The 15,846-nt window shown below is 48.9% G+C and overlaps 1 protein-coding gene across 1 annotated transcript in view; it reads left to right on the top strand.

Annotated features, from left to right (window-relative positions):
- The window catches only part of nbas (NBAS subunit of NRZ tethering complex), a gene marked incomplete at its 5' end in the record, with an annotated part of 211,318 nt that overhangs the window by 81,365 nt on the left and 114,107 nt on the right, over nucleotides 1-15,846 (top strand). Inside the window, 8 exon segments of the mRNA XM_080550415.1 lie at nucleotides 1-117; nucleotides 320-422; nucleotides 820-933; nucleotides 936-1,072; nucleotides 5,268-5,380; nucleotides 8,805-8,918; nucleotides 11,523-11,636; nucleotides 14,886-15,043. The exon segment at nucleotides 1-117 is cut by the window's left edge and continues 6 nt beyond it. Of these exon segments, the coding sequence (XP_080406541.1) occupies nucleotides 1-117; nucleotides 320-422; nucleotides 820-933; nucleotides 936-1,072; nucleotides 5,268-5,380; nucleotides 8,805-8,918; nucleotides 11,523-11,636; nucleotides 14,886-15,043 (970 nt within the window).

Here is a 15,846-nt window from a genome sequence, read left to right as displayed (position 1 = left end):
GGAGGTGCTGGAGAAGCACAGCCTACAGAAGCCCATCTCCTATGTGAGGAGCAGCCAGAGCAGCAGAGAGGAGGCCCACAAGCTCATGGTCAAACTCTGCAGACACACCGGACGCAAGTATGACACACAGATACACACACACACACACACAGACACACACAGACACACAGACACACACTTTACGAGTCAAGTGCATCATATTGGAGGGTTATTTTTTTCACTATTTAAAATGGCAAGATTTACGAGGGTTGTATTGAGTGTGTGTGTGTGTGTGTGTGTGTGTGTGTGTGTGTGTGTGTGTGTGTGTGTTTGTGTTCAGGAACCCGCCTGTCAGTGAGGCTGTGTGGAGAGGCCTGCTGCAGGACCTGCTGGACATGCAACACAACGTCTACACCTGCCTACAGCCAGAGACCTGCCACCAGGTGACACACACACACACACACACACATACACCCCTCCCTCACTCCCCGAACACACCTCCCTCCTGACACACAGAAACACGCACGCGCACGCACACACACACAGACACCCCCCCCCCCCCCCCCTCACTCCCCAAACACACCTCCCTCCTGACACACAGAAACATGCACGCGCACACGCGCACACACTCACACACACACACACACCTCACTCCTCGAACACACCTCCCTCCTGACACACAGAAACACGCACGCGCACACACAAACACACACACAGACACCCCCCCCCCCTCACTTCCCAAACACACCTCCCTCCTGACACACAGGAACATGCGCACGCACACACACACACACACACACACACACACACACACAGCAGCTAAACCCCCTCTCTCCCCAGGTGTTTGTGGAGTCCCTGCTGTGCTCCAGCCGCGTGGAGAATGTGCGCCTGGCGGGCCAGCTGCTGAGCTGCTCCTCGCTGGGCCAGGGGCCTCCTGTCCTGGGCCTGGGGGGCTCCAGGGGCTCCTCGTGGGCCAGGGGGGGCCAGGGTCCAGGGTCTCCTACCAGAGGAGTCTTGAACTGGTCCTGGATGCCGCCAGGGAGTACTTCAACTCCTCCACCACCCTCACGGACCCCTGTATGGACCTGGCACGGTGAGTGTGTGTGTGTTTGGGGAGGAGGTGTGTGTGTGTGGGGGGGGGGTATTTGTGGGAGGCGTGTGTTTGTGTTTGTGTGTGTGGGTGTGTGTGTGTGTGTGTGGGTTTGTGTAAGAAAGAGATAGTGTTGTTTTCCTGCTCTCTACGTTCCTTCTTCTATGTCTGTACGTGAACAGGCCACAGCGTTTGGTAAAGTCCTGTTTCTTTTCAACAGTTGGTTTAACTGAAGTCTAGTGTGTGTGTGTGTGTGTGTGTGTGTGTGTGTGTGTGTGTGTGTGTGTGTGTGGGTGTGTGCATGCGCTGTGTGTGCGCGTGGCGTGTGTGTGTGTCTGCGCTGTGTGTCTGTGCTGTGTGTGTGTGTCTGTGTGGTCTGTGTGTGTGTGTGCGCGCGCGTGTGTGTGTGTGTGTGTGTGTGTGAGAGTGAGTGACTGAGAGAGAGAGAGAGAGAGAGAGAGAGAGTGTTCCTCTCCCAGGGAGGTGGATGGTGTCTAACCTCTCTGTCTGCTCTGACCAGGGAAGTGGACTAGTAATTGGGTCGTCACTCATTTATAGTAACCAATGGAACGCCCCCCCCCCCCACACAGACAGACAGTACCATCTATTCTGTCCCCCCGAGTGTGTGTGTGTGTGTGTGTGTGTGTGTCTGTCTGTCTGTGTCTGTGCCCTCCAGATTAGAATAACTGCCCCACAGACACACATTTACCTCATTCACTGTGTGCACTAAACAAACACACACACACACACACACACACACACTTCTCCCCCCCGCTATTAACACATTAGGGCCCCTCCTCGTGTCCTAAATGGGAGTCTGCCCCAAACAGTGTTGCTATGAAGGACAAAATGACAGGAAGGAGAGAGAGAGAGAGAGAGAGAGAGAGAGAGAGAGAGAGAGAGAGAGAGAGAGAGAGAGAGAGAGAGAGAGAGAGAGAGAGAGAGAGAGAGAGAGAGAGAGAGAGAGAGAGAGAGAGAGGGTGAAAGATAGAGATGGAGATGGGGGAGAGAGATGGAGGGGGAGGGGGGGGAGAGAGAGATGGAGGGGAGGGGGGGGAGAGAGAGATGGAGGGGGAGGGGGGGAGAGAGAGATGGAGGGGGAGGGGGGGGACAGAGAGATGTGGGGGAGAGAGAAAAAGAGAAAGAGAGCAGAAAATAACAGGCAAAAACCGTCAGACTAATGATCTAATCGCATAGCATCAATCAGATGATCATCTCTGTCAGAAATAGAGAGAGACAAAAAGGGAGGAAACTGAGAAAGATGGACAAACTGAGACAGCTGTCATGGTGGAGTGGGGCGGCTGTGGCTCAGGGGGTAGAGCCGGCCATCTAACCATCACAATGTCGGCGGTTCGATCCCCGGCTGGCCACGTCGTGTCGAGGTGTCCTTGGGCAAGGCACTGAACTCCAAATTGCTTCCAATGGGCGGGCTGGCGCCTTGCATGGTAGCTTGCGACCATCGGTGTGTGAATGGGTGAATGAGAGGCCATTGTAAAGCACTTTGGAATAAGGTGCTATGTACAGTAAGTCAGTCCATTTACCATTTGACCGATGAGGTAGCCTGTCTGAGACCTGTTCACTCCACTCGGCCCTGCAGTACTCTTGGCATCACGGTAAACACGTGTGTCTTCCTGGTGTGGGACCTGGGGGTTCAAACCCCACCCCTCATAAGAGACAGGGAGAGTGGGAGGGAGAGTGGGAGGGAGATTGACAGGGAGAGTGGGAGGGAGAGTGACAAGGAGAGTGAAGGGGAGAGTGACATGGAGAGTGACATGGAGAGTGACATGGAGAGTGAAAGGGAGAGTGACGGGGAGAGTGACGGGGAGAGTGAAGGGGAGAGTGAGAGAGTGAAGGGGAGAGTGAGCGAGAGTGACAGGGAGAGTGAGAAAGAGTGACAGGAGAGTGACAGGGAGAGTGACAGGGAGAGTGACAGAGAGAGTGACAGGGAGAGTGACGGGGAGAGTGAAGGGGAGAGTGAGAGAGTGAAGGGGAGAGTGAGCGAGAGTGACAGGGAGAGTGAGAAAGAGTGACAGGAGAGTGACAGGAGAGTGACAGGGAGAGTGACAGGGAGAGTGACAGGGAGAGTGACAGAGAGAGTGACAGAGAGAGTGACAGAGAGAGTGAGAGAGAGAGTGAAAGAGAGTGAGAGAGAGAGTGACAGGGAGAGTGAGTGAGAGAGAGAGTGAGAGGGAGAGTTGAGAGAGGCAGATAAAGCCTGTTTGTACTCTGTTGATGTTCACTTAAGATGGCTTCCTCTCAGCGGGGGAGAGGTGAAGGAGGTTGAAGTCGCTTTGTGTGTGTGTGTGTGTGTGTGTGTGTGTGTGTGTGTGTGTGTGTGTATGTGTGTGTGCATCCATATGTACATGTATGTGAAGATTGAAACAGAAAGGCAGAGGAGTGAGAGAGATAGTCACATGTTATTGTGTGTAGGTGTGTGTGTGTGTGTGTGGGCGCGCGCGCCTCTGTCTCTTTGTGTATGTTCTTCTTTGTCTATGAGTGAGTCTCACGTATGCGAGTGTGTAGGAGGGACGTCGCCTGCCTGGGGAATGATGCAGATCCAGCCACTCGTACCTCTGCTGGAAATGGAATTTTTCCACCGCGCCAACACGGCACTCCACTTACCTTGGCACCGCATCTACATACACGCACACACATGCACACACATGCACACACACACACACACACACACACACACACACACATACACACTCAGACAGAGAGGAAGACACACACACACACACACACACACACACACTCTATCTCAATCGCCCATCTCCACTCTTCTCCCCGCCTCTGTTTGCCAGTATCAGTCTCCTCTTCTGGGAACACTCTTCAGCAGGCGAGTGCAACGCCGTTTGCGTTCGAGTGCTTTGTTGTCCCCACGGTGACCGAATGCCACCCACTCTGATTTTGGTTGTGCGTGTTTTGTGTCTTATAATATAGTTTTTTAGATGTTTAGACGGGATGGTCATATGACAACGACACCGTTAAGTCTGATGATTGACTAGGCCAGTTCATTATTTTCTTCCTCTTGGACCAAATGTACAGTATGTATTCTTCCTCTTGGACCAAGCAGTATGTTTTGGATCGTTGTCCTGCTGGAAGCTCCACCCCCATCTCATCCTCATCATCCTGGTGGATGGCAACAGATTCTCCTCAATAATTTCCTGGTACATGGCTCCATTCATCTTCCCTTCGATAATGTGGATTCCACCAGTACCATGTGAAGAGAAACAGCCCCACACCACACTGCATCCACCCCCCCCCCCCCTCTGGATACGCTGTCAGCACATAAGCTGTTTGCTGTTTGTTTCAACTCTGCTTTGTGTTTTTGTAAATACACCAGTTTGTATATATTCACTTATGTTCCTATTCATTCCCTGGTGTTTCGCTTGCCTTTGCTGTGTAATTGTGAGAGGTAGCAAAAAAACCTAACAAACCAAAAAAGAAAAAAAAACACTCGTCTCGTACTTAACGTGTCTCTCTGTCGCCGTTCGCGTCGTTAAGTGAGCGGTGTAGACGCATGCCCGCCGTACCGTGCGTGCGCTAAGTGCTATGCTAAGCTAATCTCCTAAGTGGTGCTCTCTGGGATGGTGTAGTGTCAGTGTAGTGTAGTGTAATGTGTGTGTCTGAGGGAAGCTGATACGCGCTCGCCCAAGTGTTCGCCTCCATGTCTCAGACTGGAGAGGAGGGACGATGTTGATCCAGGATTCTGTTGTTGTTGTTGTTGTTGTTGTTGTTGTTGTTGTTGTTGTTGTTTTTTGTATACTAGTTGCGTAACGACTGAGCAAAAATAGCGGTCACACACACACACACACACACACACCGAATCACCCACGCACACACACACACACACACACACACACACACACCAAAACACAAACACAAACACACACACACACACACACACACACATACACACCAATTCACACACACACACACACACACACACACACACACTAATAAACACATTAGGGTGTTTGAGCTACAGGCTATGCACACTTAAGTTCCAGCCCGGTTCCAACACATCTTTTACTTGTCGAGATCTTTATTGGTTGTTTGGTTAGCAGGGTGTTTTCTGATAGGTCTAGGTGTCTCTCAGGGTGCGTCTGTTGGTTGTCTCTCTATCCCCAAGGCCAGGGCTGATTGGTTGTCTCTCTCTCTGAGGCAGGGCTGATTGGCTGTCTCTCTCTTCCAGGGCGTGTCTACAGCTGATCACTGACTGTCCTCCGCCGGTCCAGGAGGAGCTGGACCTCATCAGCGCCCTCTGTCAGCTGGAGGACTTCAACGTCAAAATCCTCCCACTGCAAGGTACCATTTAATCTACCCCATGGGTGTGTGTGTGTGTGTCTATTTCTGCGTCCGTCTGTTTCTCTGTGTGTGTGTGTGTGTCTGTCTATCTGTCTGTGTATGTGCGTGTGTGCGTGTGTGCGTGTGTGCGTGTGTATGTGTGTATGTGTGTGTGAGCGTGCATGTGTCTGTCTATGGGTGTGTGTGTGTGTGTGTGTGTGTGTGTGATTTTCAAAACTTTCACAAGTACCAGAAAGCATTCATCAGGGCTAATGACGATTTTTAGTTGAAAGAAAGTGAGATAGGTTGGTTGAGATGAGAAAGTGAGATCCAGATCGGATGGATGGATGGATGCATAGATGAAAGAGAGGAGGTACAGAGAGATCCAAACTATTAAGAGGTATCAGTATGGATTAGACAAGAGTGAAGCAGTAGTGACTGGTGAAAGGAAGAGAGGATGATGCTACTAGGTAGTTGAAGGAGTACCGTATTTCCGGACTATAAGTCGCTCCGGAGTATAAGTCGCATCAGTCAAAAAACAAGTCGCATTTATTTAGAAATGTATTTCACAAAATCCAAGAAAGGCAAGTTATTCAACTACACAATAGAACACAGAACAACAGTCTGAATAGGTGTCCGGTATGTTAACGTAACACATAACAGTTATTCAGCTACACAATAGCATAAAGAACATACCTGGGAGGCTGAATAGGCTAGATTAACATAACAAGCTAGCGAGTCCAACAAGCAAGTTACCAGTAAACAAGTTCACCAAGCTCCCGTTAATGTTTCAGTCAGATTTCTTCAGTGGTACAGGAGCAGCATATAGTTGTCACAAGCCCAGAGCGCCCTCTCGTGGCTGTAGACGGTAATGTTTACTCCTTGGTTCATGTCAGTCAGTATGAAATTATATATATTTTGATATACAAGTCGCACCTGACTATAAGTCGCAGGACCAGCCAAACTATGAAAAAAAGTGTGACTTATAGTCCGGAAAATACGGTAGATGGATATAAGGTAGATAGGTAGATACATAGACAGACAGACAGGCAGACAGACAGACAGATAGATACATAGGTAGATACATAGACAGACAGACAGATAGATAGATAGGTACATAGGTAGATGCACAGACAGACAGACAGATAGATAGATAGATAGATAGTGAGATACATATACATAGACAGACAGATAGGTATATATAGGTAGATACATAGACAGACAGACAGACAGATAGATAGATAAATACATAGATAAATACATAGATACATAGGTAGATACATAGACAGACAGACAGACAGACAGATACATCGGTTGATATACAGACAGACAGACAGACAGACAGATACATAGGTAGATATGTAGACAGTAGACAGACAGACAGACAGATAGATAGATAGGATAAGCCTGGGGTAGTTCATTGGAGCGGTTAGAGGGTTGGTTGGTTGGTTGGTTGGTTGGTTGGTTGGTTGAGTAGTTGAGAGTGGTAGAGTTGGTTGGTGAGGTGGTTGAGTGGTTTCAGTGGGGTAGAGCCGGTAGCAGAGTTGGTGCAGTGTTGTGTAATGATTCTAAGTGTGTGTTCTGCAGGTCTCCTGATGTTTTTATCCATCTCTCTCTCTCCATCTCCCTCTCTCTCCCCCCATCTCCCTCTCTCTCCCTCCAACTCTTTCTCTCTGTAAATATATGGTTATTTATGGATCAGCTGTTGAGCAAACAACATCTGTCTGATGGCCTAATTAGAATGGAATCATTCGATGTGTGTGTGTGTGTGTGTGTGGGCGTGTCTACGTGTGTCTATGTGTGTGTGTGTGTGTGTGTGTGTGTGTGTGTGTGTGTGTGTGTGTGTGCGTGTCTGTGTGTGTGTCTCTGTGTGTTTGTGCGTGTGTGAAGAGGAGCAGGATGATAGGGGTGAGTATGGTGAGGGTTAAGGGTGGGGGGGTTGTCTGTCTGAGGACAACAGCCACTGTTTGAAGTGTGTTTTGCCTGTGCCACTCTCTCTCCCTCTCTTAATCCCTCTCTGTCTTTCTCTCTTTTAATCTCTCCCTCTCTCTTTCTTTCTCTCTTTTAATCTCTCTTTCGTCTCTCTTTATCTATCCAATTAAGACATTGCAGTTTTATTTCATTCTACTTGTTTCTTTCTTTCTATATCTCTTTAGTGTGTGTGTGTGTGTGTGTGCGTGCGTGCGTGCGTGCGTGCGTGCGAGAATGAGCCCTGTGCCCCGGGCGGCCCTGTGACCTCTGAGCCGCAGCGTGCTTCTCCCTCCGGGCCACCAGGGGGGGCTGTGCTCTAGTTCCCCAGCGGCTCTAGGCCAACAGAGGTGTCAAAGGACACCTGCCGAGCTCTACCAGACACACCCCCCCGGGCTCATGCTACACTCCTCCTCTGTCACTCTCCCTCTTTTTCACTCCCTCTTTTTCTGGGTTATTTCTCTCTCGTTTTCCCTCTTCCACCCTTCTCTCAGACTCACCAGGCAGCCAGCCAGTCTTACATGTTGTGTCTGTTTGTGAAGGCTGTTATCAAGGCCCAGACACACACACGCACACACAGACACACACACACACACACACACATACACACACACACACACGGACACACACACAGTCTCCAATCACCTGCAGTGCACACAAAGTGGTCTCTGTGTCCTCTCCCATAGGTACAGTGTGAATTGGATTGTAGGTAATGCACTGTGACATGCCTATCATTTCCTGTCCTCCCTCTCCCCCCTCCCTCCCCTTTTCCTCCCCCCTAGCCACTCAAACAGAGAGGGATCGATGACCCCAACAGTGTTGCTGGCACCGCTCCCTCCCCCCTTACCCCCCCCCAACAGTGTTGCTGGCACCGCTCCCTCCCCCCTTACCCCCTCCCCCCCCCCTTCAGGCTACCCCAAATGACTGCCCAAAGGGGAGAGGGGTGGGAGGGGCAGTGGGGTTATGGGCTGTACAGGGGCTGTCCGTTTGGAGAGAGAGAGAGAGAGAGAGAGAGAGAGAGAGAGAGAGAGAGAGAGAGAGAGAGAGAGAGAGAGAGAGAGAGAGAGAGAGAGAGAGAGAGAGAGAGAGAGAGAGAGAGAGAGAGAGAGAGATGACCTTATGCGACTGAATATCTTATTGAATGTTATGTTTTTTACCCATTCCCTTTCTCTCTCTCTCTCTCTCTCTCTCTCTCTCTCTCTCTCTCTCTCTCTCTCTCTCTCTCTCTCCCTACCCTCCCATGTGACTGAATATTGTATTAAATGTCATGTTTTCTACCTTCTCCCTCTTTCCTTCTCTCTCTCTCTCTCTCTATTGCCCCTCATCTTTCTATCTACATCTCTCTCTACCCCCCTCCTCTCTCTCCTTCCCTCTCTCTTCCCCTCTACTCCACCTTATGCGACTGAATATCATATCATGTTTTCTACCTTCTCTCCCTCCCTCCCTCCCTCCCTCTCTCTCTCCCTCTCTGTGTCAGTGCGTCTGAGGGCGGACCGTCTCTCTCTGGTGGAGGAGTGTATTGCTCAGTGTTCGACGGCGTACAAGCAGTCCATCGTGCTGCTGAACCTGGCCACACTACTGCGAGTAGCAGGTAACTCACCCTGGGGGAAAGATTTCACCGTAACACAACCATGACACACCTGGGGGAGGAAGGCTTTGACCGTGACACAAACATGACACAACCAGGGGGGAAGGGTTTGACCGTGACACAAGCATGACATACCTGAGGCAAGGGTAGTATCGCAATACAAACATGATACATCTCGGGGGACATTTTTGACCGTAACACAACCATGATATGTCTGGGGAAGGGGTTTAACTTTAAAACACTGGGGGGAGGGGATTTAAGGATTTAACTGATACACTGGGGAAGGATTTAACTGTGACACACTGGGGAAGGCTTTAACTGTGACACACTGGGGAAGGATTTAACTGTCACCCATCTGGGTGTTGTTACATGGAGTGTTAGAAGTCGAGACTGTTCTCCTCAAAGATGCAAAAGACTGTTCTGGATCAATGCCATCGACGTGGACCAAACCACACCTTGTCTTTTTGTTCCTGCCTCAAAACAAAACAGCTCTCTCTCTCTCTCCCTCTCCCCCTCCTTCTCTTTCTCTCTCCCCCTCCCCTTCTCTCTCTTTCTCCCAATCCCCTCCCTATCTTTCTCCCTCCCCCTGCCCCTTCCTTTCCCTCCCCCTCCCTCCCTCTCTCTCTCCCTCTCCCTCCCCCTGCCTCTCTCTTTCCTTCCCACTCTCCCTCCCCCTGTCTCTCTCCATCTCCCTCTCTGGGCATGGGCATAGGGTGTTTTATCTCTGTGTGAGGTGTATACATGTCTGTAGAGGGTGTGGTGGGGGACGGGGGGGGCAGGGGCCTGGTGGATTGTGTGTCTGTAGCGCAGTCGGCGACCTCACTGTGCCTCTCCAAGGCGGGGAGTCCTGGGTGCCTGAACCACCGAGAGAAGGAGTCAACAAATTGCTAAATAAATAAATAAACACAGAGGGTGGTGGGGGGGCTTCTGAAGAGCGCACAGCCCAGCAGCTCCCACGTTAATATTTCATAGCAGCATCGCGGCCGTGCTGGTTTAACCCCTTAGGGCCCGGGCTTCTGAATGACGTTTCCGTGGGAAATCGGAGGCAATTAGGTTACCATGTAAATGGTCACAGTTATGCTTTTGTTGACGCGAATCAATGTTGACATTGAGTCAAGATTTGGATTTGTGGATTTGTTGTTTTCGTTTTCGTCGAGCGTTTTGTCGATACATATGCTCGGAAAAGGGTGATTGATCAAGAATCAAGCTGTGGAGAATTTGAAAAGGGTGGATGCACACACACATACACATACACACACACACACACACACACACACTCACAGCATATAAATACACACACACACACACACTCACGGCATATAAATACACACACACAAGGCTCAGGGCCAGTTTGGCTCTATGGGCTTTTGTTGTCTTGACTGAAATACACAGGAAGGGTTTATTTACTAAACTGAAGGGCACACACACACACACACACACATACACACGCCTCTGCACACACATACAAACACACACACGCACAGACAGACACAGACACACACACACACACACACACACATTCTCCATACTATATTCAAGTCACGACAGCATTTCAAGCTTTCAGGGTCACACTCAGACTTTCACCGTAGTAAAGACCTCGTCTTTCGCTACACACACACACACACACACACACACACACACACACACTGATCAGATCTCTCCCTGCTCCGTCCCTCCTATGCGTTGATCTGAGACGGCCATGTTCGTACAGAAGGGACAGCATGTGGATACGTCCTGTTGATCCACAGAGCTAGCAGCTAGCTCCTTGTGTGTTGATGTGGCAGGGCGAGGGTTAAACTTCCACCCCAGATGGACGCTAACACACTTAACGCCCTGTAGTGTCTTTGAGAGGAGGACTTCTCACTTCTCTCACAACACATGAAAGAGCGTAGTATGTTGTTATGTTTTTTTCCGGGTGGTGTGTGTGTGTGTGTGTGTGTGTGTGTGTGTGTGTGTGTGTGTGTGTGTGTGTGTGTGTGTGTGTGTGTGTGTGTGTGTGTGTGTGTGTGTGAGAGAGACGTATTTTAGTGTATTTTTTAATTTGACGTATTTTTCCCTCTTTGAGATGAATCTGTGTAAACTGGAAATAAGCTCAATCGGAGGAGAATCAGCTTGATGTTTGCTCTGCGGTTTCCCTCTCTCTCTCTCTCTCCCTCCCTCCCTCCCTCCTCACGCTTTGATAAGAGATTATTACGTATGTAGGTTTGATGTTGCTGCTGGTGTTGTGTTGCGTAAGCTCTACATCAGGAAGATTACATCTGGCCTCCATCTTGACTGTGATGAGATAATACCACACTGTGTGATGTGTTTGTGTTCTGTTTGTTCCTGTGTGTGTGTGTGTGTGTGTGTGTGTTCTCCTGCGTGTTCTCCTGCGTGTGTGTTCTCCTATGTGCGTGTGTGTGCGTGTGTGTGTGTTCTTCTGTGTGCATGTGTGTGCGTGTGTGTGTGTGTGTGTTCTTCTGTGTGCGTGTGTGTGTGTTCTCCTGTGTCTGTGTGTGTGTGTTCTCCTGTGTCTGTGTGTGTGTGTGTGTGTTCTCCTGTGTGTGTGTGTGTGTGTGTGTGTGTGTGTGTGTGTGTGTGTGTGTGTGTGTGTGTGTGTGTGTGTAGGTGATGACGAAGCCAAGCGTAAGGGCCAGGTGCTGACCCTGCTAGCGGACCAGGCTCTCCAGTGTCTGGACTTCAAGGCCTCCTACATCCACTGTCAAGACCTCATGGCCACAGGTATGGTACTAACACACACACACACACACACACACACACACACACACACACACACACACACACACACACAAGTCTGTCCCTCTTGGGTTGTGGTTAAGGTTAAAGACAGGGTCAGAGGCATGGCTAGTCAATATCTTGTGATGGCGGTCTGACACAAGGACAGCGTCTCCTCTGTCTGGTGACCTGTGACTTGAGAAGCATATCTATGATACCATCTATGATGCCTCGAACAGACAGACCACGGTTTGTGGTTGCGGTCAGCAGATGGCCGGTTAGTCTTCAATGGGATGCTGTGAGCCTGATGGCTACAGCTGGGTCTGAAAGTGGCTGTGGTACCCTACACTATACTACGCTATGCTACGCTATGCTTGCTGCTAACACCACAGTGTTTTCCCTGGGAGGTATTTTAGCAGGGTGGTTCACTTATGGTGTTCCCGGAGTGGGGGCCTTGGGTAAAACAGCCGTTAGACAGTCAGTTTTGGTGATTTTTTTTCAGCATGATAAGGCAATATACAGTATATAAGAACTCCAACATCAATGTCATGAAGCCTGAAAATGGCATGGAGTGGCCATCTCCTCTCCTCTCCTCCTCCTCCTCTCCCCTCCCCTCCCCTGCTCTCCTCTCCTTTCCTCCCCTCTCCTCTCCTCCCCTCTCCTCTCCTCTCCTCTCCTCTCCTCTCCTCTCCTCTCCTCTCCTCTCCTCTCCTGTCCTCCTCGTTCATCACCTCCTTCACTCTGCCCTCCCTGCTCTGTCCCAGGCCTCCTGTCAACCTGACCTGTGGATTCAGCCTCCCCGTCTCGTAAAATAAAACAAGTACACATGATAAAGAAAATCAATGGAAGACGGTTGTTATCATTCTCTCACAAGTAATTCATGAGGCAACCTGCTGGCGGCTACATCTATCAAAGATCCTCTATCTGCTGTAGGTTACAGGAGCGACACAGCAGGAGAGATGTACTGCAACTGCAGCTCGCTATCTACCTGACACTCATCTAGCTTTCTCTATTTGGAGAGATAATATAATATATCTCAACAAATTAATATGATAAAAATATGATTGAGAATGGCTTTATTTGACTCGATCTGGCCAGATAATCTTGGTAATCGTAAATTGATTACCGGGTGTTGTTGTCAACCTATCCCTTTGTGTTGGATGTTGTGCCGTTTGCTGTAGTAGCATAAAGTTTGGAGCTTAACCTTTTTTGGCCTATTTGCTTTTTCTTTCTTTTCTTTTCTTTCTGTAAAGTGCAGCAGTGGGCAGCAATATTAAATTGAGTGGTGGTCCGCGGTGGAACCAGGGAAACAATGCTGCATCACAACAACAACAATGTTAGCTTCTATTCAAACCCTGCTTTTGACTGTTAGATGCAGCCAGTCAATTGTTGTTGTTGTTGTTGTTGTTGTTAGTAGTAGTAGTAGTAGTAGTAGTTAGTAGTAGTAGTAGTAGTCGTAGTCGTAGTCGTAGTCATAGTCGTAGTCGTAGTCGTCGTCGTATCAGAATTGCTTTTTACAATTATTGGGTTCAGGTTCATTCAACATAGGCATTGCAGCAGAATACAAAATCAATAATAAAATAAGTAGTAGTTAATGGTAGTGATAGTGGTAGTATCAGATACAGTTCAAACTATCAAGCATCACTTCTCTAAAACACCGTCTCTCACTTTCTGATCAGTCACCTCGCTGTCAAACGAGGTCAGGCTTCATGCAAAAACACCTTTTCTCACACCACTGAACCGACCAGACCACCAGCCCACTGGTGAATACTGGAACATGGCTTGTAGAGGTGTTAGGGGGGGAGGAAGGGTGTGATCTGATAAGTGCCATTGTTGCTTTGTCCTCTGTGCTGTAGGAATAATTGAATGTTTGTCAGAGGCAGTTTCCTGGTTGGTTGCTGCGTATGTGACGGTGATAAAGTCGCTTGCTCGGAAGAAAGGGAACGCATATGATCTGATATATTACACCGCTCCGAGTTGAAGTTACACTCCACACACACACACACACACACACACACACACACACACACACACACACACACACTTTGTTGTGTTATTTAGAGGCTAAAAAGCACCAACAAGCAAAAAAAACTGAAACAAGCTTAAAGGGTTGTTTTACATGCGCTGAGTAACAAGGCGAGGCGAAATGTATGCGTCTGAAATGTCTCACAATCACTCCCAGTAGCTTGACAATGTCTTATGGCAATGGTCTGCTACATGCAAACACCAACTGTGAGCCATCACTCTAAGCTGTGAGCATTATGTTTCACGACTCTGATTCGCTTTGGAAATTGATTTAGTTTTCAAAGCTATACTTCTTTTGTGCTTTTGAACTGGCTAGCTTTGACGACTTTACTGTAGCTAACCTTTTATATGTTACATATTGTATTATTATTATATATATTATATATATATTATATATATATATTGCGGGCGGCTGTGCGGGCGGAGGTAGAGCTGCCGTCTAATGATCACAAGGTTGGCAGATTGGCAGTTCGAGCCCCGGCTGGCCACATGTAGAAGTGTCCTTGGGCAAGACACTGAACCCCAAATTGCTCCCAGTGAGTGGGCCGGCCCTTGCATGGTAGCTTGCCGCCATTGGTGTGTGAATGTGTGTGTGAATGGGTGAATGAGAGGCCGTGAATGAGAGCGCCGTAAAGCGCTTTGGATAAAGGTGCTATATAAGTGCAGTCCATTCCATTCCATATCTGTACCCTTGAAATGTGAAGCTTAGCTTTGAATGTAACTTCCCAAGTGCTGAATGTAACTCAGTTAGTTTTGAGTTCTCTCTGTGTGTGTGTGTGCGTGTGTGTGTGCGCATGCGCGTGTGCGTGTGTGTGTGTGCGTGTGTGTGTGTGTGTGTGTGACTCTGATGATGTCGCCGATAGGCCTCTGTACTCTGGCTAAGGGTGTTTGGGGGAGATTAGTAGCACAGATAGAACTGATATAAAACAAACTACTGCTGTTCTTCTTCTCTGATAAGTCTGTGTGTGTGTGTGTGTGTGTGTGTGTGTGTGTGTGTGTGTGTGAGTGTGTGTGTGTGTGTGTGTCTGGGTGTTCGATGTGTGTCTGAGTGTGTGTGTGTGTGTGTGTGTGTGTGTGTTCGATGTGTGTCTGGGTGTTCGATGTGTGTCTGAGTGTGTGTGTGTGTGTGTTCGATGTGTGTGTGTGTGTGTGTCTGGGTGTTTGGTGTATGTCTGTGTGTGTTCAGTGTGTGTTTCATCATCCCTATTGTTCTACCCCCCCCCCCCCCAGGCTACAGTGAAGGCTGGGAGGTGTGCAGTCTGCTGGGTCAGTGTGAGGGCTACCAGGACCTGGGGGCGCGCCAGGCGCTGCTGGCCTTCTCCCTCACACACTGCCCCCCCGCCAGCATCCAGGGCCTCCTCGCCGCCTCCAGCGACCTGCAGACCCAGGTAAGGGACCTGTAGACCCAGGTAGACCCAGGTAGACCCAGGTAAGGGACCTACAGACCCAGGTAGGCCCAGGTAGACCCAGGTAAGGGACCTCTAGACCCATACGGTTATATATGTTACATATGGTTACTTGTTCTGTGTTAGCGGTATTGAGTGCTACTGTTTTGTTGTGCTTCAACAGGTAGGGAGGCAAGGCATTTTGTTGTTATAGTAGCTACATGCACATTAGTTATGGCTTCAATAGTTGAGGAGTTTATCCAGAAACCGTCAGAGAAATGTAGTAAGGACCAGCTTTTGAAAATTGCGGATCTCCATGAGATTCAGATAAGTAAAACTGTTAGCCATCTCAAGGAGACTATTAAAACAGTGGTGATGGATAATCTGATTCAAGCTGGTATCCTTGAAGAATCTCTAACCCTTACGCCTGCGCAAACTCCTGTGAGTAGTAATTTGACATTTGACCAACAAAAGGCGTTGTTGTTGTTGTTGTTGTTGTTGTTGTTGTTGTTGCGGTTTGAGCATTATAAAGCAGTTAAATTGGAACACAAGGAGTCGTTGTTATTGTTACAATTTGAGCATGATAAAAGCAGACAAAACCAAATCAAATCAAATCAATTTTTATTTGTATAGCGCATTTCTCACAAGATGCGACTCACTGCGCTTTACATACTGACAGAGCCGCAAGCAGGCAAAAGTAAAAGTGACTACTACCAGTTTGCCTACCAGCACCCTGCGGCGGACCCCACACTTTTTCCTGTCAACACAAGATCTCAAGCACGAGTATGGTGTAATAGTACAGTAAT

This window comes from Nansenia antarctica, assembly GCF_963989245.1.
Source record: "Nansenia antarctica genome assembly, chromosome: 1".
In the NCBI taxonomy this organism is placed as follows: domain Eukaryota; kingdom Metazoa; phylum Chordata; class Actinopteri; order Argentiniformes; family Microstomatidae; genus Nansenia; species Nansenia antarctica.
Note: the sequence above shows the minus strand (reverse complement) of the source record. Positions and strands in the feature narration are given on the sequence as shown.